General features: G+C 34.0%; 2 protein-coding genes across 4 annotated transcripts in view; one reads left to right on the plus strand and one right to left on the minus strand.

Annotated features, from left to right (window-relative positions):
* MS3_00004143 (uncharacterized protein) overlaps positions 1–22,199 on the plus strand; it is a gene marked incomplete at both ends in the record, with an annotated part of 29,333 nt that extends 7,134 nt beyond the window's left edge. The window contains 11 exons of one of the 2 annotated variants that reach the window (XM_051212028.1): positions 438–678; positions 1,815–2,014; positions 3,189–3,264; positions 3,440–3,503; positions 5,411–5,576; positions 7,752–7,911; positions 12,133–12,369; positions 14,027–14,121; positions 15,840–15,858; positions 20,279–20,436; positions 21,685–22,199. In XM_051212028.1, the coding sequence (XP_051072169.1) occupies positions 438–678; positions 1,815–2,014; positions 3,189–3,264; positions 3,440–3,503; positions 5,411–5,576; positions 7,752–7,911; positions 12,133–12,369; positions 14,027–14,121; positions 15,840–15,858; positions 20,279–20,436; positions 21,685–22,060 (1,792 nt within the window). Of the gene's footprint in view, positions 1–437; positions 679–1,814; positions 2,015–3,188; positions 3,265–3,439; positions 3,504–5,410; positions 5,577–7,751; positions 7,936–12,132; positions 12,370–14,026; positions 14,122–15,839; positions 15,859–20,278; positions 20,437–21,684 lie in introns of those variants that run through there. The other variant, XM_035732367.1, reaches the window with a different exon arrangement.
* Positions 22,200–23,340: 1,141 nt separating this feature from the next.
* The window catches only part of MAP3K9_1 (mitogen-activated protein kinase kinase kinase 9), a gene marked incomplete at its 3' end in the record, with an annotated part of 35,303 nt that continues 33,530 nt past the window's right edge, over positions 23,341–25,113 (minus strand). Inside the window, exon 15 of one of the 2 annotated variants that reach the window (XM_051212030.1) lies at positions 23,341–23,855. Coding sequence is in view for 1 of the 2 variants with exons in the window: in XM_051212031.1 (XP_051072171.1) it covers positions 23,565–23,855 (291 nt within the window). The remainder of the gene's footprint in view (positions 23,856–25,113) is intronic. The other variant, XM_051212031.1, reaches the window with a different exon arrangement.

A 25,113-nucleotide genomic window follows, 5' to 3' on the forward strand; every position in this document is an offset into this window, starting at 1 on the left:
ACAAAAGGTAGTGTATCCGAATACGGGATTTAACATGAACTCTGGAATGCACGTGCATCCATTTGATAGGCCTCAAAAAGGGTGCCTCCTGCATTTTATTGTTAATAGCACTATATATATTCTATATAAATGCATTTTACTTAACCCACAAACATAATAACAGACGTTATCAAATTCAACTAATTTCATTCTGGTCAAAGCCTGGCCATACTTTTGTTTGACTAAAACTGTAAAAGTCTTAATGTTCAAGTTAAAAATGTATTGCATCTGAAACAAAAGACAAGACAGGAAATAAACTATCTTCAAGTGATTATTAATTCATAGTTTTCCCTAGATGTACTAATTTTATCTTTGTCTGTTCATCGAAATTTAGTTGTGGATAGTAAAATGACTTTTTAGCTAATGAATTTGTTATATTCGTTTCAAATTGAAAACAGGTCTAACTTGCCGAGGAATGTTCCAGACATTGATCACAGCCAGTCGAAAATTTCAGTAATCCAGTCACACAACGAGGAGTCATTGATTCAAGTTCAGCCACCAACTGCAAAAATCAATCAGAAAAGCTTAGCTGACGAACTTTTTGAAATGGAAGCTGATCACTCTATTTTACTTAGATATGGTATTCGAAACTCATTTACTTTTGAAAATAAAACAGTAGAAGAATCCCTAAGAGATCTGGTACAGATATTTTTAAAATTTTATACGTCCCTTACTTATTTATAACTGTATGTATTTATAAACACATTTTCGCTATTGATTTGTCCATTCACTTTCGAATGTTTCAATTGGTTCTATCCCAAATGTTTTCATTGATGATTAACGTCGTAGTACCTGAAACAGGGATGAAATAACTATGTAATCCTCTTCTCGCTTTTAGTGGTTCTCTAGCTGATATCAGTCATTTATGAAACTCATTTCAAACACAAACGTTTAAGTTAGGTAATAAACGCTTACTATAGCAAAGGTGATTCATCGATCGGTGTCGATATGTGGAAGCTAACGTACACATCCTTTGAACACTATTAGAAAGTTTTGCATCATCTATTGAGTCTGATGTTGTTTACTACTGAGATAGAGTTGTTTAACGAGCATACTATCAAACAACACTGTATATGATTCACAATAATTTAACACAATGTAAACTTTATAGTTGTTTTTATTGTCGCTAATTATCAAGTATTTTTGAATGTATTATCAAATAATATTTATATTCATTAGGAATTTGTTTAGAAAATAATCAATACTACTGATTTTAGTGGCATTTATCACTTTAAAAAGCGCCAAGCTGTCAAACTATGCATTACGAAAGTAATTAACTTTATATTGGTTATCATCTGAAAATTAAAATGACCGAATTAATTGTATAACAGTGTATCTTATCATGATTAAGCACATGTGTCACTTCCAAGTATAGAATATTTTGATTTTGAGTTACTTTGTTGTTAAAATAAATAATGTCTTCTAAAACTATTGGTATATTACTTTGGAGAGGTTTTCTGAAGAACAGTCATACTGAATTCGAACACAGTATTTTCAACACCTTTAATACCAGATATAATGAATGAATTCGATATAAGCATTTAAGATACAGTGTAATGGAATTCATAGTAAAAGTATGTTTAATGGATGAAGACACTGATGGATCATTAAATAACCTCCCAGTTTTTAAATTATGTGCATAATTTACATATAAATCGAATTCAAAATTAAAGTTCATTTTTTTCCAACATTAAAACAAAAGTTCAGCTATCTAATTTACTTTAACAGTTGCAATATCCTTAAACTACACATTTTGATTCATTTCTTGATACAAGTCGATCCGTCTTCATACCTTCAAACTAGAATTGAGATGCAAAAGAAACTTGTTACGACACTACGATTACTGCTTACTGGATTATGAAAAAATACACGAAGGAAAACGTTACTGGTCTGCAGAAGACATAAATGATTTCAAATGTGAATCAGAGACATATTTCCACTTAATCATTAAACAATGCACGGAAATTTCAGTGTTGTAAGTTTAATCGAGTTAAATTACAAAGTAACCGAAGGTAAGCAAAGTCACAACGATAACTCAGTTCTAAACTTTTGTCCAAGTATGTTCACATGTTGAATTCGGTTTGTAGTGCCAATGTGAATTATTCAATCCGAACTGAGTCCAAAGTATAGCACATGAGGCTGTGTATCTAATTTCATGCAAGTCCATGGCAGGGGTCAAGTTAGAAGTTTTCATACATATATATAAACTGGGTTCATATGAAGCGTATGTTTGTACTTTTATCTTACTATAAAAAGTAGTCAAAGACAAACTAAACAGTTAACTAAACAATTGGATGTCAGTTGTCGTTTTCGGTATTATTGGTCATAATACTTGAGGTATAAAAGGAATATATAGTAGCAAATAACTTGTTTTCATTTTGTTAACTGTACTTCATTCTGCCTACGAAGATTATTTTGATTCGCCCTTATATCCATGTGTTCGGATGTCAATCCTTCTTTAGAAGGCGAAAGAACTTTCTGAAAGACTTTGGTTTCATTGAAGTCAGTTTGTATCCGGTTTCCAATAAACATAATGATGAGTGGATAAGAACTGTACTTGAAATGTGTTTTAGTCCTCAGAAAGTAGGAAAATGGATCACTAATAGTACTACTGTTCAGGTCAATCTTTATGAAAGCGTTTAAATCATAAAGACAATTTATTTAGACTTTCTTACGTTCACAGTCAAAACTTAACACTCAAAAACTGGAATTATACTGAGTAATTTAAATAATGTTTCTTAAGTCCCAGAACTATACGGTTTATTGAAATAAGCAAATTATAATAAAAATTAATAGGGACTCATTCCCTACAAACTATTTTTTTAAAAGGACAGTTATAATTGCCGCTAAAAATTTCGAAACAGTGACATTAAATATGTTGTTCGTCTAATCTTATGAAAACTTTATTAACGGTAACAGACTCTTGAGTTACTGCACTCAATCATTTATCAAGTTGTCTGTTTTATTTAGTGTAGTTTGTTATGGTTCTGCGAATTCACTCCATCAATCACTTAAAATAGTGTCCACAGACCAGCGCTCTCTCCATAATCATGTGCAATAAACTAACTACATAAGTAACCAGAAAAATAAACGATAAATCGTATGGTTTTATCCTTTAAATTTATTTTTTATTATTCTGAACTACTTAGAACAGGAATGCATTTTCAAAAAGCACCAACACTTTGGACCAATGTGCCATCAAATTTCGGAGCGCGATTTCCAATGGTAGGTTACTTCGCTGTCCATTCACTTTGTTATAAAACTGCGATAAACCAAAATAAAAATGGTGACATTCATTTCATAAAACAAAATTACGCTTTTTGATGAACTTACCTTAGATGTTTTTCGTCATTCTTCATCTTATAGAGTCCCTCTCCTAAGTATTCACTTTATATTGTAGACACTCATCAATCGATCTACTTTGGAAACGAGATCATCTTCAACACATGCTGTATTTTTTTCAGGTAAGTCAAGAAATAAAATTAAAATAAGGGAGTGTGAAACTGGCATAAATAGACATTACCCATCGGACCTTAATAATGTACATAAATTGTTTCTGTTCTTGGTATATCAATAAATAATTAAACGACTAGTGGACTAAAACAATGAGCACAGTACTACCAAAACATATTTACAAGTATATTTCCAGTAAAATGATAAGTAAACAGAAGACTAAGAAGTCATTTTATCATAAAAAGACAAGAAATAGTTCATTGATTAGATTAGTTCTATTGACAAAGTTATTTAGATATTTTTGTGCACGATAGGTCGTATGAGACTTAGGTAGTTTTGCAAATCAAAAGTTATGTCAAAGTAATTGGATATGCTTTGTAAGATAGGTAAATAGATATGCGTCATATAAAAACAACCTTACCAAATATGCTATCTTTCTGTATTTAATAAAACATTTAATAAATCTAAAACTTGTTCACATCAGTAGAGGGATGAAGAATAAATGAAACGAAGTGCCTAACTTTACTGTTTTATGTTTGAGAAAAATAAGTTGTTACCTGAACATCATATTTTATTCTAAAATCAGAAGTTTGTAATTTAATGAAACTTATGAAAATGTACGAAGGAATATCAGAGGACGGAAGCTTGGTAAATGAGAAGTGTATGAGGCACCTTTTAAGAAAATAAATGTTTCAATTGAATAAGGAAATCGATATGCATGTCGTAATAAAAGGTTTTTAAAGGTGATGTATAATAAAATACCCAAGTTTCAACAAACCACGATGCAAAGATAAAAAAGTTTATTACTGAAAGTGTGATGGGAAACTATCCGGTCATTTGTTCTCTCTATATATAATCTTTCCAATAAACTAAAGTTAGGATTTATACTAGATCTGAAAGATAACATTTACAGATTGTTCTTCTTATTCCAATGTAGTACTTACCTTGTATCGAGGACTGATGTATATTATGCATAAAGTTCATTCATTTTGAACAAGAAATATGATATGTTGGGCAACACCATCACGATCTAACTGCGATTTTTCAAGTATTTAATCATTAAAACTGAGTAGTTAAGAAAATGTAATGAGAATGTATGGTTGTAAACTACTGAATGAATTCGATGGAAACCCATAGTTTAAATCACACATACGATTTAATCCCTTGTGAATGGTAACTTCGTACTTGATAACTCAAGCTAAAATAGAACGTTTCTGTTCAGCTAATGCAACAAGATGTTTGTTTAAAACCCAGTTTAATAAAGGGACTGTCATAATAGACTTTTAGAATATTTGGATTATGACTGGTAGTTTTAAATCGGTTACTGAAATGATTTTTTTGGAGGCAAATCAATATTTGCTGTACAGTTATAAAAAAAACTATGAAAACATCTACTTAGTATTTTTCTATTTGTTCTTTTCATTAAAAGGACTAATCTTTCCAGTAGTACACGTGACTTTCAAGCCGAAAGAAAAATTTCTAAAATCCATTTCCATATTAACACTGGGAGGCAATATTTCAAAATACTGTTGAGTTGTTTGATTTCCGTCTCACAAGATATCTGTCATTCCGACATTTTCAATTATCCTTTTTCTAATTATGTCTTTCCGACTTGAAATATTTCCATTTTTCGTAAAGATCAGTCCATATTTCCAGGGGATCGGCTGCATTTATCTTCCCAATGGTTAATGTATGAATAAAATATTGTTGAACTAACTAACAGCTTTTAGGCGCACTAAAACGTCGACTGGACATAATACGGGGTACATTATAATTCTCTGACAGTCTATTTCTTGATTTTCATTTGTAGGTTGAGTGGGTTTTATAAAATTGAGTTGCAAACACATCTCAAAACCCTTTACATTGCTTGTGAATCACTTTTAATTAACATTTTACTGTCTTATCACTGATAATATAGGAAGGTTTGGAAAAAAAGGAAGAGATACTCGTAACGGGACAGTAAAACATGAAAAGAAAGGTGTCGATGATTGGTCTTTGGTTCCAGTGATTACCGAAAGAAGCCAGTTGACTAAAACCAACTACCTTATTGCTAATCAAGAAAACGAAACTTTAGTAAATAACAAGTGAGTTTAGAACGTAAATGTTGAATATTTTGTGTTGAAAGTAGTTAATCAATTTTTTCACATTCAATTCATTCCTAAGTACTTTATGGTCACATAAACCAACCCAGAAATAAAGCGTTATAAAAATGTTTTATAGTATTAGCTATGCAATATATCTTTTACTTACCTAACCCTCATCTGACGGTGTCAAATACAAATGTATTACATTTATCAACCAATATACTGTTATTTAACATAGTCCAAAACAAACGATAATAACCGTTTTAATATGTGAATGGGTAAATAATCTATGGAAAAATGTAAGTGAGAACCATTTATGACCGCGTACAACCCTAATCTTATTTAAATAAGACTCTCCGATCAATCGTTAAATAGCTTTCCAAAATCGATATTTTGGGGTGGGGAAGGTTTAAAACGAGTTCTCGAACTGTTTACAAAAGTTACATAAATCACGGGATGTAAAAATTTTAGTCAGATGACATTGTTGAAAACTAAGTCAGTCAGGACTCAAAATGTTTGTATTGAAGATACTGAAAGTAATCATTTACTGATGAAACCATCATTTAGTTTCCTTATAATTAGCATTCAAAATATAATTTATTCAGTTCTAAGCACTTTAGTAATCATAATTTATTACCTGTGCTTTTTAAATAGAGTTCATCTTGATTACAGTAATACGTATAACTGACTCGAGACATGAGTATGTAAACTGCCATCTGAATTCGAAATTAATGTACACCATTTATGAATAAAGTTTTTCTTAATCTCACTTTCACCTTAAAAAGCAAACATTTGACTAGAAAGATTATTTAGATTGTAAAAAAATTTCATTAGACACTACATGTTTTAAGTGTTCGCTTTGGTTGTTGTCACCTTTTGATTCTATTAGTTCCATCTAGAGGTCTCTGCCTCAGCATCGAAAAATGGACTGATTATTAAGTTAAACTGTTTTAAATCGTTAAACCATCATAGGAATTTGCAATTGATTTCTGAAATCTAACTTTGTTCCTGAGTTGATTCGAATGAGACAACTTGTGTCCCTAATGTATGGAAATTTATGTGTTTACATTCTTTAAGTTCCAGATTGAGCCTGATTTCAAACGTCTTAGCTTTGATTCACAATTCATGTTCATGAATATTGTTATTCTTTACTTTTTTAGTGAATTCATTTAGCATGTTAAGTATTTTGAAAAACTGCAAAATCATAGAGTTATTAAGTTGTTTTGAAAATCATATGCACCTTTCGTGTTTAGAAGAATATCATAATATATTCTTTAGAACTACACATCCATCTCAGCAGTTTTCCGAGACTTAACTTTTACATATACATATATAGACGATCTCACCGACAGCATTGAATACAATGGTGGGCAGCATGAGACTAAAACTATAAAAATGTCATTTAAAGAAACATTTACTAAAATGTTTCATAGAAATAAATGTAACTAGGTGACTAGACTAAAAGATTTAATGATACCAATATACTAAACAACAACAGAGATAAACCCTATTATTCTCAACCTCAAGTCTCCATGGAAAATTGGTATTGTTGTCAGAAATAGTTATCTTCGTCTTCATATTTCATTATCGAAATTTATCGAAAGGACTAATTGCTAGAAATAGTTTTTTCAGTTTTTAAATTCCTTCCACTTCCATTACTTTTTTAATTAGTCTTCGTAGGACGTTTGACCTTAATTTAATTTAATTTAAAAGACGTATATTCAATCACGTCATCAGCTATTTTAGTAAATATCTATTACAATTTGCTAACCATTTTACATTTCACTAAACTAGATATGTTATTCCCCACTAATTTTGAAGTATTTCGCTTAATTCTTGTCCCAAACACAGCAAAGGCTCATGATTGAGTATTTTGCCAATAAATTCCTATTTAAGGCGATGCGTACTTAATATTATTTTTATTATCAAGCCTCTTGAAATAGATTTCTTATGTTTGGAGTTGAACCCAGTAACACAAATCGTTTTTAGTACTTAATATCTGTTCTTTCTAGACTATGTTTTATTAAACAGAGAATCAGAATTCAAGTTTTAAATTCATTGAATGCTTTTGGAAATTAATGATTGAAGAAAATAATGATTAACTCTCATTTAGAGTTAAAATATTAATCAGTGACTGAATTCAGTATTACCCGTAATAATTTCAACCTTTTTTAGACTGCTGAAATCATTTCCTGCCTCAATAGAACAACTTACAGATATATTAGAAGCTGATCATAAGACTTTACTGTGTGGTATAAATATGGGGCAACTGAAGAAAACTCATATAGAAATTTCACTAACTCGAGAAGTTCTAAAACTTGGAAAAATATCTGCTGTAAGTCTGACAAACATCATTTAAACATTTGTTTGTTTACAACTTTTAATCGAACTTCCAAGCTAATGTCACATTACACGTTTTAAGATAGTATTTTTCATTAAGCAATAAATATTTTCTTATCTGGAATGATAATGTTTTGTATTGAGCAATCGATTAAACGCATACACAAGGAATACAGTATGATGGAGCAAACGGAAAAAAATATTAGTTTGTTGATGGATATATTTCTAAAGTTAAGACTTCATTTATTTAATTATGGAGAAATTTATGAATCCTAAGAATTGATTAAAATCTGATCTGTGTTTATATTCGGATTAACCATAGTGAGTGTAGTAGTTGGGAGTATTGACTATATCATTTACCTGGTGAGTTCCTAGTAAGTTAATGTCTAACGAAACCTCGGCTCGACAACAAACTCACTTAGCTTCTGTCGATTTGCATGAATTCTGATCTAGATGAGATTATTCTATCTATTGAAGAGGATATACTAAGAATCAGTTTGCTTTGTGTATATTTACGGTAATGGAATATACCTTTGAAAAGTAGAGGATATAAAGAAGTCGTAGGTATTTGATGATAAGTATGTGTGCAGAATTGCTTACGTATAGTATAGAGATAGTAAAAGGGTTGTAAACATTGGCGTGAGTTGTGACAGGTTGGATACTTATCGAGCTTTAGTGTGTAACTGATTGACTACTATATTAAAGTTGCAACTGACTCAAATCAGTAATTTCACTATAATACCTTACAGTTATTTTATACATTTCATTAATATATGGATATATATGTAGAATTTATTGATATACATTTACTTTATTGAGACGTGCATCGCGCCATATATACTATTTAACAACCGAAAGGTTTCACATAGTTTCGTTCATAAAGTATTACAAGTATGTGCAAAACATGGGAAATTTCTTCGTAAAAGCAAATATTCAACAATGATATTTAAATAAGTAGCGTTTATCTTGCACTATATGACCACCTGGAGCGATCAGTATAATAGTTCTAGTAAAACATCGAACAAATTTTTCCTGTGAACTTGAGTTGGTGCAGCTCGGGCACATCAAAGAAACCTCGTAAAAACTACCACCCATTGTAAGCAACATTTGGATTCCTTGTGAATGATGCAAAAATAATATGGAATATACATGAGTATGAAGATATTAAACTCCACCCGTTACTCTTATAGAGTTACTGCAGCAAACGCATCCAGTAGAAAACAACTTTACTAAAAAGCGCCAACCAGAATAAACATATTAAACCATTTAAACCCTACCCTGGGAGTTGAAGGATCTTCATGCAGGGGAATTATGACACCTTATGGTGAAAGCCGAGATTTTTTGGATGCCACGAAGTCGATGCCCCTACTAACAACCAGAGCAACAGGTACGTGGAACGTCCGGACAATATGGGAGACCAGGAGGACCAGTCAAAATGCAACAAGATTGAGGTGATACAACTTGGCAGTACTCGGAATCAGCGAAACCCATTGGACCCAAGCTGGATAGAAAAGAACAGATTCAAATGATATGCTACTGTACTCTAGTCATGAAAATGAAAATACTTCGCAAATACATGGAGTCGAACTCATGCTATCCAAAGAAGCACGAAAGGCACTTGTAGGATGGAAGTCTCATGGATCTAGGATCATCAAACCATCGTCCAAAACAAGGAAGGAGTGAATCATAATGCATGTTGTTCAGTGTTATGCACCCACCGATGATAGCAATGAAGATGGTAAAGACCAGTTTTGCGAGAGGCTACACTCGATCATGGCGAAGTGCATAGGGAAGAACCTGACCATTCTGATGGGAAACTTGAACGCGAAAGTAGAAATGAACAACACCGAGTATGAAGATATCATAGGACGACATGGTCTGGAACAAAGGAACGAGAATGATTATATGTGGCACAATATTCCTCAACAAACGCATACACAAAGCTACAAGGGTCTCACCGGACCACACTATAACGAATCAGATCGATCATATTTGCAACAGTAAAAAGTCCAGAAGAACAATGTAAGAAGTGAAAACCAGGAAAGGAGCTGACGTAGCTTCAATGAATCCAGGGGAGCTCTCAACAACAGGTTCCAAGCCTTACAGAATCTGCTCGAAGAAGAGGGAACTCTTATGGAGAAAAACTGGAAAGAGATCAAGGAAGTAGGTACCAAGCCGCAATAATAGCAGTAAAAGCTGCACGAGGAGGAAGCTTGAGACAACTATATGATATAACGAAGAAGATAGCTGAAGGGTATGTCAAACCAGAGAGTCCAATCGAATACTAAATGGACAAAACGATCATTGAAATTCAAGTGTAGCTTAAATGTTGAGTATAAAACTTTTAAGAACTCTTGAATAGAACAGCCCCTCTGAAACTATCGGGAATCGAAGTAGCACCTACAGACCATTTTATAAATGTTACCCGACCAGCAATCGAAGAAATCAACATGGCCACTAGATAAGTCGAGTGGGAAGACAGCAGAACCAGATACCATAGCGGCTGGTGCACGAAAGTCAGATACAGAGGCAGTTGAAAAGGCATTCCACATGTTCTTTGGAATGATTGAAGCGAAAGAGCAAGCGCCAATAGACTGGAAAGAAAGATACCTCATCAAGATAATGAAGAAAGAAGAACGTAATAAGTGTGAGTACTACAGAGGCACTACACTAGGATCAATAACAGGTAAACCTTTCAACAGACCGTTATTGATTCAGTAGAAGCACAACTGTCTACGCACGACACTTCACATCAGTTGGCCAAATATCATCAGCAACAGCCTATTATGACAGTGAACAAACCAACTTCCATCTGAAGATGAAATTAGGAACTGGTCACACTTTACGGGAATTATCAGACTGAATCACGAGGCAAGAGCTAACTTGGAATCCTCAAGGAAAAAGGAAAAGAGATAGACCAAAAAACACATTGAACCAGGTATTGGAGGCAGAGATCAAAAGAATGAATAGCACTTGGAAAAGCTGGAAAGGAGAGTTCAGGATGGAGTTAATTGGCGATTTCTGCCCGTCGCCCTATGCTCCAAGAAGATTAATAGGCGTAAGTTAGTAAGCTGGTTTATTTAAACTGGAGATTTCGTCTTAAAGTCTGATTTTAAAAACACAGATGTCCAAGTCCTCCCATTAGAGCGATATTTATATACCCTGGTTTTGATTCATAAGTATATTGTATATATATATATATATATATATATATATATATATATATATATATATATATATATATATATATATTTGGAACTCAATGGAACATATATATATATATATATATATATATATATATATATATATATATATATATATATATATATATATATATATATATATATATATATGTTCCATTGAGTTCCGCAAGTATAAAAGTTGATTTTTAAACATCTGGTTAAGAACTATTCACTTTGAAGTTATCAGCAGTGCTGTTAAAATTCCTTGTTTAAAATATTTATGATGATAAAAAATTCATAGTTTACTTATTTCTTGAGGTTAGATCATAGACAATTGTTTTATTCTCTTATGATCACTAAGCTTTTAATCACATATAATGGAGGTCCAAAAATGCAATAAAAAACCATATTCAACAATCACCTTATGTTTTCAATCCTAGTTCTTTTTACGTGATCATGGATTAATATAGGAGTATATTGTATTCGTAACATGAAAATATGAGTATTGAAATACCCTAAATATTAAATGACCAGACAAACCTATCATGAAACCCTTCACAGTTTTCTACCAACTCATTCTCAAACTTCATTTATAGTTTTAAAAGAATCATTGGAATTATTTAGTTGTGTGCTACCTACCTTTATTATTAACAGAAAGTGTTCTCAACATTACATTTATGTGTTTTACAGACAGTTTGTTATATGAGGGACAAATATTTAGACAATGGTAGGATGTTGGATTACACAGATAATTTGAAGCTGAATTTATAGTAAAACGATTATATAATTCAATGCATTTACAAAAGCTTTTTACATTTAGAAAAAGGCAGATTTCGGAGATTTAGAATTTACCTAATGTTGACATTCAGATGAAGTTATATTTAATAAACGCTTAAGTAATATCCACTTTTTGGTAGACCAACTACGTAAGGTTTTTAAATAGGGACCCATTACTTTAGTTTTTTTACGAACTTATCAGTTTCATAAAAGCGTTTATAGCATCTCACAATTTAACTGACAACAGTTTACTGCAGTTTTTAAAATTAGGAAAACGGATAAAGCCAATGAACTTTCAGAATCTAAAGCCTGAACAGATCAGATCGAATTTTGGAGAACAAATATATAATCTTCTTGAATCCCGAAATTCTTCATTTACTCCAGATAACACATTTACCAATGCAGTATCTAGCTATATATTAACACTGAACAAAATTATGTCCCTGGTCAGGTTCTTACCACTTCACGATGATCATTCTTCACATGATAAAGGTGTAAGTCTTACTTTGGAAATTTGAAGTACTAAATGATCTGTTTATTAAATAATAAAAGAGCTATTTGATAGCTTGCCCGTAAGTCAAAAAAGTTTAACAGTGATAGAGATGTTCATTTCAAATGTAACTGAAGGTTACCAAGGGCCTCAGTCAACTCATCGCAGATTAATCCCTTGGTGGCGAATAGATTTACAGAAATTGATAAATTCATTCTTCAGTTTCCCTTCGCTTGTAAAAGTTTGGAACTGAAATTAACAGATAAGAGTATTTTTAATTTTTTACAGAAAACAAATATCTGTAAATCGACATTGAAAATCTGGAAGCACTGGACGACCGTCTTGTTCTAGTATGGGAATACTTAGAATTCCGCATCCGCTACCCTGCACGAGTGAATTAAACCTAGGACCTCTGGTCTCGCAAAAACACTTGTCCTCTAAACTATTGATCCGGTATGCAACAATGTTAATGTCTCGATTCAACCATTCCACGATATCGCGAGATTAACACTAACGCCGTTGGCAGCCGGCTCAGTGGTCTAGAGGTGTTCAATTCCCGAGCTTAGAGTAGTGGATGCTGACTGATGAGGAGTCCTATACTAAGGCCAGACGGCTGTACATTGCTTCCAGACTCAGTGGTGTTCTAACCTGGTTCATGATCTTACTGAAACTCAACAATCTTCACAGCCCTATACTGATATCGACTGACAGTTAGAATTCACAAACACAGAAATTTCCTGCACTGCCGAGATATTTTTTTCTGATTCCTCAATTATTAATCTAATAAACTTGTTATTTCAAAACATGAATGATATAGCTTATTTTGAATATGTTAATAATTTTGTTTGCTGATATTTGTTTAATATGGAGAGCTATTAGATAACCACTTATCTTTAGCCTCTGGTCGATCATTTACTGTAAGCTACAAACGTTTTCTATGAGCCGCTTTTTGTTCTCATAAATGTCTTATAATTTATGTCAACAATATTTTTTGTGCATTGGTTAAAGTTTCATGGTCATATGGATTCAAACCCATTGTTGACTTTTTCAGTTGTGAGCAGTACATAACGTAATTTTTTTGAATAAATGATTGTGACAAAGTAAGTTTCAGGAAAAACACTTTTTAATTCATGAATGAAACTGAAAAATTGTAGTTACCATTCGAGGTTGTGTCTTACGTCAGTCACTTCCTTGGAAATATTGCTTATGAGTTTTATTTCAGCTTACATTAGTATAAACTAGTATTTTTGCATAAATACTCATAAAAACTCCCAATTACCCCTTCTTTTAACTATCTTTGATGTACATTCAGTATAACTGGAGAAGGGATATTAGAAAGATGAGCGAAGTTTTTAATAGCGTTTAATTATTATTATAAGGCCAAAAAGAATCAATAAAATATAAAATGATTGTAATGTAATTTATAGCATTTGGAAGATTTGTCTCAGGAAGTGATATGATGTGAAATACTGTGAATTTAGAACTTTTATAGCATAAAATAAATCACACTTTTCAGTTAGCTTTCATATAAATTTAAGGTTTAGTAAATTTCAAGAAAATCCTTAAGCATAAAAGTATGTGCTAACAATAACAAATTTTGTGTATTCACATACAATTAATTTTTCGAACCATCAATTTTATTAACATTTTATTTCTTTAAGGGCTATCTCCGACAATTGCTTAAATATCTGGAGACACAAATATATTTATTCATTCAAGAACTCCTTCAGTATCGAGACCCAAAGCCTATGGGAAGGTAAGTAAGCTTCGGTGCACCTTACGAGACAAAGTATGAAAACAATCAGTTCCTCACAAGTTTTTCACTAAAACTTTTTTTCAGGCTATAGCTTTTCAGTGAATATTAAAAGATCTCAACACGTATAAGCAATATTTCCTATTCAATTCTTCAATACGGCATGTGATTAACAAAACGTTTCTAAAGAAACGTTCTAAATAAGCTTTTAAATCTTGAGGCGATCAGACATAAGCTAATTGATAAATGCATGAATCTACAGGGAAACAGGGTATCAGTATCAAAATCGAACAACTCAGATTGCATGCATCACATAAATCTTGAAACTCGAATTGACAGTAAATAAATTCCCCTGACAGAAAAAATTTGGATGTATAAGATAGATACAGATGAATTCAATTCACTTTCACATTCACGATAAACTCCTTTATCTTTCATTCACTTAAGAATCTCAGTCATAAAAAAGGTGACCACTAAATATTTTGTTGGTAACTTTCCAAGGTAACAAAATGTTCCAATTACATATTCAGAAAAGGTTTTTATTATTTCAACTCAATTCGAAATAAAACGAACCATGTAAATTGGAAGAATCAAACAGAATGTAAAGGACAAGTGATGGAAGATTTGCAGGTGAAGCATATAACGTATGGTTCTCATATTTTATGAAGATATTCTGTAATTTTGTATCTGATGGTAAATTGGTTGTCTCCACCTGAGTTCTCGATCACTACATTTGGTGTCACTGCCAATCAGGAGGTGGAGAGGGTACAGTTCTGAGGACGTCGCTGCTTAGCCTGGAGGAGAGGCTTTGGGTGGGGCGGTCTGGTACGGAGAGGTGGTGTCGAGCGGAGTGTTTTAGAGAGGCGGCGTTAACTGTAGCTGTTGCCGTCAACGGAGTGGGAGAGTGGGACGTGCAGCTTCTGGATGGACATTGAGTGTAGATGATTCAGCAGGTTGCTGGATTGCAAGCGCTAGACACACAGGGTGCTGGTTGGACATTGGATTTAGATGTCCCGGCTGGTCGACGTTGCTACGGAGGTCAGCGCGCCGGCGGACTTGACATTTTGATGGAGAGCGTTGCACAGACTACGACAAAGGAGAAAATAGCACGGCCAGCAGGATCAGAGCGGGAGCGACTGTTTAGAGGGGGGACGAGTGTGGTGTATGTCACTTATATCTGTTGAAATAAGTAGTATACAACACCAATTACAAGTGGAACGCCTGGCAGAAGAAGCCTGGGAAGATCGAATCGAAGAAAACGGGAACAAAGAGTAATTGTTACGACAATGAAGAAACGATGAAGTTTGAGAAAACTGATGGAAGATATGCAAATAAAGTATTCAATGTATGGTTTTCGTATTTTACAAAAGAACTCTGTAATTTCGTATTAAACAATAAATTGGTTGCCCCCCACCTTAGTGTTCGTTTATTAAATATGTATTTCTGTCCATCAAAAACATTGTACATCGTATACTTTACCAATGATTTATTAGTCATTGTTGCATTAAAATTATTCTACTAAAAACACTTATCTGAAAGGTGATATTTAAATGAGAAACTTCTCGCCCAGTATTCATAAAATGATAATAAGTGATTTTTTATTTATAACTTAACAGACATAACCTGTTTCATTTACAAATGTTTATTGTTACAAAGAATTCTAAAATCGAATTTTTTGATAATGTATATGTTTAACTTTTGTTTTTTATTCAATTTCACAGCAGCCAAGAAAATATTCACGTGAGTTTCTTTGAAATCATTTATCAAATATTGGTTCGTCTTTTACATTAGTGTTACATGTTGCATAAAATGTGGTTATAGACACATAGTGACATTGATTAACTTATTGAACATAGTCTAATACTATTGTAGGATATCATCCAGTATATCAGTGCATACAGTATATATTGTCTTCACTTTTAATTTATTTGGAACTCTTCGAATTATCTGTGATTTATTATACACAGAAAGATAAGGGAAAGTATTTGTACGTGTAAACTCGCTAATTCTCATATTATGAACTTAGGCAAAGCTCTTTACGTAGGATTTAACGACAGGGTGCTAAGTATCAAAGAAATCTGGTCATGGTTTAAGAGGAAAGTATAAGATTATCGTTGTTTCCGTTCATATTTATATTATTCAATATATATGAAAGTGACTTTTCATTCCTATTACAATTAAATAACCTACACAGTTCCAATGGCTTAAATATCATTGTAATATTCAAACAAAACATTTTATATGCGGAACACTTTTATTACATATCCAATATACATTTATAATTCCTAACCAAATATTTATTTGTATTTGTTAAAACAAGACTTGCTATTTGTGAAACTGACTTAAGGATTGAGACCAAACCTTTGATAAGCTCATTAAATCCAAAACCAAAACACGGATTTTTGTGTAATACGGTCCTATTATCAAACAATTATCGAGTAATCTACTTTACAAATCTCAGTTCGTGAGACAGTTAAAGAGTTTACTTGTGTCATAATACGATCTAAAAAGAAGTGCTTCTTCCAATAGCTATATAAGAGTAACTTATGAAAAACGTATGGTAAACTAAGTAACAGCCAGTAGCTGTGTCAAACTGTACGGCAAGTCGAAACGAAAACTAACCATACTAAGTATAGAAATCGCTGTTAACAAATAAATACCTAGTGGGTATATAGAACAAAGGAAAACTATTCAGATTGTTGTGCGAAAAAATTCTTAGTTATATTCACCATAGAGCCCAAAGATTCGTCACTAACTATGCTAGCATCATTAAAGATCTTATGCGATATAACAAACTTTATTCTCGAATTTCGGTAAAAATGAAAAGGAGAACAAAACCGACCCATATTAAGATCAAATCACAATGTAAATTGTTGCGACTTTTTTAAAAGCAAGCATTGCCACACTAATTTGTGATTATTTAAAATTTAACTCATAAACAACCACCAAACTACCAGTTTAGTAACGAGAGGTATGTCAGTCGGTCAGTCAGTCAGTCAGTAACAACGTAGAATTTCGTACGTACGTAAGTCAGTTTGAGTCGCCGTACCACATTAGCACAGAGATGCAGTTGTCGATTCAAATCCCACAGTGGTAGAGGTAGTAAGAGTATAAGCAGTAATCGGAAAGATTAGGGTTTAAAGATGTTATTCAAGGAGTATAATCCAATGAAATAAGTTTGGAAAGAGGAAAAGAAAAGGGACATGATAAATTCAGAAGATTAGAATTTGGGAGAACATAAAGAGTGGATGCACCTGCACCATTGCAAACGATTTTGAGTCATGTCATTCAGGGTCTCTAACCATCGGTTGCTATCGTCTCTCAGATCCCAACCAGGTAGTCTACACCTACGAATATGGCTCAGTCCACTTGTCAGTGACTTCATAGATTTGTGCCATGTTTTGGTCTGACCTCCCCTAGCTTTCTTCCAACCTACTCCTACACCACAAAATATCGCTCGTCGGGGCGGTCGGTGGTTGGACATACGTAACACGTGTCCCAGCCATCTCAACTGATGAAGTTTCATTACTTCATCAATTGGTTTGCCATCCTTACCTAGTACCCGTTTCCTTACAACTGCGTTACTTACTCGATAGTCCCAGAATATACAAGCAATGTTTCGAAGACGCCTATGATCAAATACTAGTAACCTATGAATGTCCTCTACTCTTACCGGCCATGTTTCACTGCAATAAAGTAGGACGGAATGAACTACTGCACAGTAAACCCGTCCTTCGGTTGGTAGATGGATATTTCGCCCACGCCATAAATGACGCAGGTTGGCAAAAGCTAGTCGAGCCTTTTGTGTCCGTGCTGAGATTTCGTCACACACCAGACCACAAGGGCTGATGAGACTTCCAAGATAATTGAAGCGGTCGACACGCTCAACTACTTCACTCCCTATCATTAGTTCGGGTGTCGATGCTACCCAATCCTGGAGTAATATTTTGCATTTCGAGAGGGAGAATCGCATCCCGAACATGCTTGCATTGTTGCTTATAGTGATCAGAAGACTCTGCATTTTGTCAGCGTCTTCACCAAATAGAACTGTGTCATCAGCATATTCTAGGTCAAAAAGGGAATCTCCTGGTAGAAGTTCAAACCCTAGAAATTTAGATGAGGAAGGTGTTATCTCTAAAAGTACGTCAACGACAAAGTTAAACAAGAATGGAGAGAGTGAACAACCCTGACGAACACCACTTGAGGTGTTCAATTCTGATGACAGTTCGCCATAAGCTCTCACTCGACCAGTTGTGTTCGAGTAGAGAGCCTTTATAAGGTTAATGTACTTCTTTGGTACTCCTTTCAATGACAAACACTGCCATAGAACCTTACGATCAACAGAGTCGAATTCCGCCTTAAGGTCGAGAAATACTACGATTGTGGGACGTCTGAATGTGTGTCTATGTTGTAGGCCCTGACGTAGTGTGAATATTTGGTCTATACAACCACGTCCAGGTCGAAAACCAGCCTGCTCTTCACGAGCTTCAGTTAGGCGTCGAAGTATTATTGAAGCTAATATTTTAGTCACTATATTTGTCAAACTGATTCCTTTGTGATTGTCACAAGAGGACATTTGTCCTTTCTTATAGACTGGCACGATCAGTGATTGAGACCAGTCAGATGGGATTACGTCCAGTTCCCAAATTCTACCTAAGACCTCAGTCTATCTTGCTGCTAATACTGTACCGCCATCCTTAAAAATCTCAGGAGTAAACCTGTCAGGGCCTGCTGCTCTCCCACACTTCAGATTTCCTATTGCTTTTTCAACTTTATATAGAGTCGGAGGACCTACATTAACTTGCCATTCAGGTTGACTAGAGATCGTGGGAAACAGAAGTGTGGCTGAAGGCTAGTTGAACTGATCCCCAAAGTGTTCTGCCCATCGATCCAATCTCCTGAATTGAAAATGTATAATATGTCCCTCTTTTTCGGAGATATTTTCGCTAACAGTCGGGTTCCTAATACCGGTTTCCTTAACAAGTCTTAACAGTTGTCTGCTATTACCTATTGCCACTGCCTTCTCCATCTCTCTTGCCTTCGCTACCCACCACTGTTCACGATCATTGCGTAGACTTCTTGTCAGCTTGCGCTTAAGCTGATTCCGCTCTTCATTATGTTCAGAGCCAGGTGGAATGAGTTTCCGAGCATCTATCAGTGCGATAGATGCTGCTGAGATCCAGTGTTTCTCCCTAACTTTACGGTTTACCTTACTAGCAGATATCACTGCTGTTTCCACAGCTTTTCGGATATCATTCCATGCTGCTTCGGGGAACGAGAGTTATGAAGACTTGGTAATAGATGTGTTTACACTTCATTGGTATGATTTTTTTTCAGTGGATACATTTAACTGATGAATATGTAAATATGTTGTTCGTAAGGCAAGTTAAGCAAACGTCGTATAGGAAATATAAATTAAACTTACTGTTGAAGAATATTGTCAGCGTAACTAAGACTTTTAAAGAAATATTTATATGATTTCCGAAGCTGTGCTTAGGCTGAAATCACTCGGTAAATGATTACTGAAATTCAAGGGAGTTTGGTTTTAAGGTATCAATCTTGGAAGTGTTTTTTCATTAAATAAATACTAGTACTATAATGATGAATCGTATGAGTTAACTTTGAAATCAGCTAAAATTGATGCTTAGTCAAAAAGGGATAATAATTTTAAGGAAGAACTGAAGATATCTATTCACACTAGCTGTGTATAGATAATTTGTAATGCTTGTAACTTCGTAAATTTCATCAGTCAAAGGAAAGAAAATAGAAACCAAATACTCACCATCAAATGATAATCATGGTTTTGAAGTATTTCTCAACAAATACTAGGCGCTGCTTTTCGAAAGATAGAATCCACACGGCATTGCAATGTAACTTTATTGATACCATATTTTTGTCTGATTTTTTTCAATGTGGGAGAAATATTCTGTTTATTCGTTATCAAGGAACATCAATATTATACCCCATTGATAATCAGTTTTTCAGACTAAAATTTTGGGAAACACTCCACTTCTCTGTTAATAAATCAGTGTACGACCTTAACATGTTGATAAACTGTTTTCCGTAATATTAATTTCATACGTAACTAAACTAGAATAAATCTCCTAACTTATTTGATATAATTTATTGTTGGAATAACATACCGAACCCTCTTTTGTAGGAAAAAACGTTCAATGATACAACTGATGGATATACGTACTCGTTTAAAGAAAGTAATTCGCAAAACGAAACGAAATCGTTGTCACAATATTCAAATATGGAGATGAATTTAAAATTTCGAAACTCACCTGACCAGAAATCTAAGAGAGGCTCTCAAATGTTAGTTAGGAATATGATTTTTATAATGTTTTTTTCATTTGTGAAGCTGTGTGTATAGGCGCTATGTGTATAAAATCATTACGTGGTTATTATTTTACACTAAGTTAGTGACAATGAAATAAGTTTAAAAGTCTCATAAAAAAACTTAGTCAAGCGAAACACGGAACAATAAACTCACTTATATGCGCTAGTCATTAGATGTTAGAAAATCCAAAGCCAAAATGAAGGTGGAGGTTACAGTTTTCCAGAATTACATAACATTCTATTCCCTTGTTTATGCACTCTGTTGCCTTGGTCAGTCAGTCATGATCAATGCAGGACCTGGCAAAAATGTCCACGGGTCCAAGTGACCATACCAAATTAGAACGACGAAACGAATATAAAACATGAATAGTAATGGAGTCGAAATAATGTTGCAGCAATGATGTTGTAGAAGGTTTAACATTGAGAATATGGTTCTAAAGAAACAGAATAGATACCTTACCGATCTATCCCGTGACGTATGCATGTGACTTTTTCTCGTGTGCATTGTCAGGCCGGAGAGGAAGTGTAAACGTTGACAATCAAAAATGGTGGATTATACTTCCGAAAACAACCCAGAGTAAACCCTGCTACATAACTATAGTGATTCGAACGTACAAATCGATTGTATAACGTGAATATAGGGGTGGCAGACTGGTGGTACTGTCTAGTGCTTGTTCCCTTCAGTATAACCAGAATATCTAGTTCCGCCTAGCAAAGCGAATAATTAGAATGTATCAGGATAAACCTATAACCTTTGCTCTAACACCGAACAGGCAATTGGACTGTTTTCCGAAGAAGTGGGGTAGCTTGAAGAAGGGAACGTCTCGTTATGGTGTCTAACGCGATACTACAAAAGGTGTAGGTTGATCTAGGCAGCAGGATGATGGACATGAAAGACACTAGGCAGTCTGTAATAAGGCATTTTCTAACTCAACTAACCCTGAAAATTCAGGGACCCAGACATTAATTTATGGGGAGTCTAAGTTGTGAGTGAGCAAACTGCATTTAGTCAAGACATGGAGCAGCGGGAAATGCAAGAGCATACGTTGATGGTGGCAGCGATTCTTAGAACCCTGAAGGCAAAGGTGAGTTCCACGGCTTATTCAGTCCTTAGACACCAAATAATATTCGCACAGTAATAATGTTTCAATTAGCTTTGTGTTTCCGATTACAATAATAAGCAGTTAAATCTGCTAAGATATCCAATTTTTTTTACTTAAACAGGCTTCTCAATATCCCAAATTTGGAAAAACCCAAGTGCCTCCAAATCTCATATTGTAATAATGTAATTAAAAGAGCGATAAGCCATACAAAACACAGATTATCCGATATGCCAAAGCGTTTGACTATTGACCTCAAATTAAATAACCTCATGTTGTTATTCTTCTGTTGTATTTTCTGTTATTTTACGTTACCTGTGATTATGCATGAAATCAGTCGATTTTCCGATAGTTCTATGTATGACAGCTCCACTTTAAAATTTTATTCATACATCAGGCATACAGTGAAAAACGCAACTGAAACATATTCAGTCTTGTGTTCCAAACTTTTTGATATCACCTTGAGCCTTCAATATTCAGATGGTTATCGTCCTATATGAACGGATGAATCTATTCACAACTTCAGTGCCAGTAATTCCTATTTGTTAAAGTGGATGAATTAAATTCTACTGACAACTTTTACTGAATATTACTCAGAAAAAATGTCATAATTTTTTTGTTATATTTAATTCTTAAAAGCATGTTTTACTAAAATCTTGATTTCCCGCACATTTTCTACCCAACCGAATACTTTGATAATTATGTCGTAATGACCATTCAACCACAGAATCCATGTGGATAGATTTTCACAGTAAAGGATCAGTATATAGACCCCATAACTTTTTAGTAACACTAGTTTATTGCACAACTTTATCGACAATCTTCATGATTAATAATATTAAGGGATGTTTTCGCCTAATAAACTATGGATAAATGTTCATATTTCATGTAAGGAATTTTTTTTAAAAAAAACCACAGTCACTGACATTCTCTTTACAGAGTCAGTAACAAAACGCTTTAAATGAATGGAATCAGTAATTTATCAGAGAACAGAATAATGTTACCGATGACATTTTAATCATAATACTTTGTAGGTATAAATGAGAGTTGTGTATCTAATCGTATTTACAAAGCTCCAGATAAGGCTTCGAGAACATATTCGAAATAAAATAGTAGTACATATGGATAAGTTAAATACTAAAGGATGAACCGATATATATGTCTTTATTTTCCAATAGATGCATATGCTAAATGAATCAGTTATTAAACAAACTTTGAGAACTTAATTAACCAAAGTCACATTTCATTAACTGATATTTATTACACTGTACTTTGGATATTATAAACAGTTTTCTTTGAGACAAAACCATAGTACAAGTATTTATTCAGAATATATCATATTATTACTTTAGTATAAGAGAAAAAATGAGATCAAAAATTTACAGAGTCTAAAAAGACAAAATTTCCTTGACCTAATAGCAAATATAAGATTGTTTGTGACGGTTTATATATAGATATTCATCTCTAGAAATTCCTTTCTTAAGTTAAACTAGTCCGTCCAGTACTTAGGAAAGATATACAAGAATAGAATTGAAAAATGAAAAGCAGGCCAAATTACACAATTAAAATAAAAAATAATAGTTGTTGCGGTAGTAGAACGACACATCGAAAGACTCTGAAGCAAATTCATTGTGGTCATTAAAAAGGTAATATATTATACAAATTTTGAATACAGAAAACATCACACATGTAACATGCAAGGCTTTCAGAACAAATAACTATTTTCAAAATAGATTACAAATGTAATTTTGAAACACAATAAATGTGAAGTAAGAGAGACACAGATGCATTAAATAAAATATATCTGAAAAAAAATACAGATACTGTGTGCTAGACAAGGTGTTAAAAAGATTTATGTAAGATTGACCATCAAAAATTACCTAAAAATAATAATAAATGCGTTCAACCTAAATAGTGAAAGTAGAACAGATAGTAATCACAGAGAAAATACGTTATTCATTGACAGACTTGGAAAATAAATCAACATGGCAAAATATAAAGAGATTAAATGAATGTAGAATGTAGAGAAACAAATGGACCAGAAGGACTCTTGGAACTTTTCGCCTTGTGAGGAAAATCAGAGACTTCATCGACACCATTATCTGAAGGATAAAGGACGAATGAACAGGATTCCAAACACGAGCAATCGCTGTCTACACAGCTAGGAAGTGATCGGTTTCGGAAAAGGGTCAAAAACGTAGGTCTATGTCGCTCACGAATTGCTTGACTTCGATGAAGAACCCTCTTTACAGTCATTTTGGTAGTCGAATTACCATTGTAGTATTCGGCTAAAGGCTAAAAGTATTTGTAAGAAGAGACGGTTGAGAAATAGGACATATTCGAAAAAGTTAGCACGAATACAAACTTTTTTATTAGTAAAACACCATAGGCAGGACAGGTGAATACTATTTAATCTTCCAAACTGACTTCTCATATCATGATATTTTAATCATTTATAAAAGGACCAGATAATAGACTGCAACCTAAACACATTCTATGACGATGTTTACAAGCGGATTGGTCCTGCCTTTCACTCATGGGTAATTGATTTAAAGTCAGTCAGCTACAACGTAGGACCAGGCACATATATGCATCGATTCAAGTTGCCACACCTCATTAGCACAAAAAGATAGACACCGGATCCATAGAAGTAGTTAATTCAGTGGTGGTAATATATAAAAAAAAGATTGTGTATAAGGATATAATACTGAGATAAATTAGTTCGTAGAAAGAAAGATATGAAGCGATCTTAATCACATAGTTTAAGCGAAGACAGAGAGAGTATACAGCTAAGCCATTGTGATCGATCTGAGCCATGTTACCCAGTCTACAAACACACGTTACGATAGTCACGCCAACCCAAACCAAGTAGTCTGCATCTACCAACATGGCTCAGACTAGAAGTTAGTGAATTCAAGCACTGATGCCACGTTTTCTTTTGGCCACATCTAACTTTCTTCCAACCATCCCCAACACTGGTCAGTACTGCACGTTCTGGTAATCAGTGTTCAGCGATGCGTAACAAGTGGCCCAACCATCTCAGTTAATGATATTTACAACCTCATCAACCGATTTACTATCATTCCCTAATACTGTGCGTCTAACCTCACTATTACTTACCCGGCGATCCCAGAAAATGCAAGCAATATTTCTAAGACATCTGCGATTAAACACTAGCAACCTACGAGTATCTGCTACTCTTAATGACCACGTTTCGCAACCGTAATGGAGGACAGAACGAACTGTTGCACAGTATACTCGTGCCTTAATTGATTGACGGATATCTCGCCTACGACATAGGTGACGTAAGTTGGCAAAAGCCAAACGCGCTTTCTCAATCCGTGCTGAGATTTCGTCAGACACCAACCCATTAGGGCTGATCAGATTTCAAGATAAGTAAAGTTGTCAACGCGTTCGACTACTTCACTCCCTATCATTAGTTCAGGTGTTGATGTAGGCCAGTCCTGAGGCAACAACATGCATTTAGAGGGAGAGAAACGCATCCCAAACATTCTAGCATTGTTGCTCAGTGCTACCAAAAGACTCTGCATTT

This window comes from Schistosoma haematobium, chromosome ZW (assembly GCF_000699445.3).
Source record: "Schistosoma haematobium chromosome ZW, whole genome shotgun sequence".
NCBI lineage: Eukaryota > Metazoa > Platyhelminthes > Trematoda > Strigeidida > Schistosomatidae > Schistosoma > Schistosoma haematobium.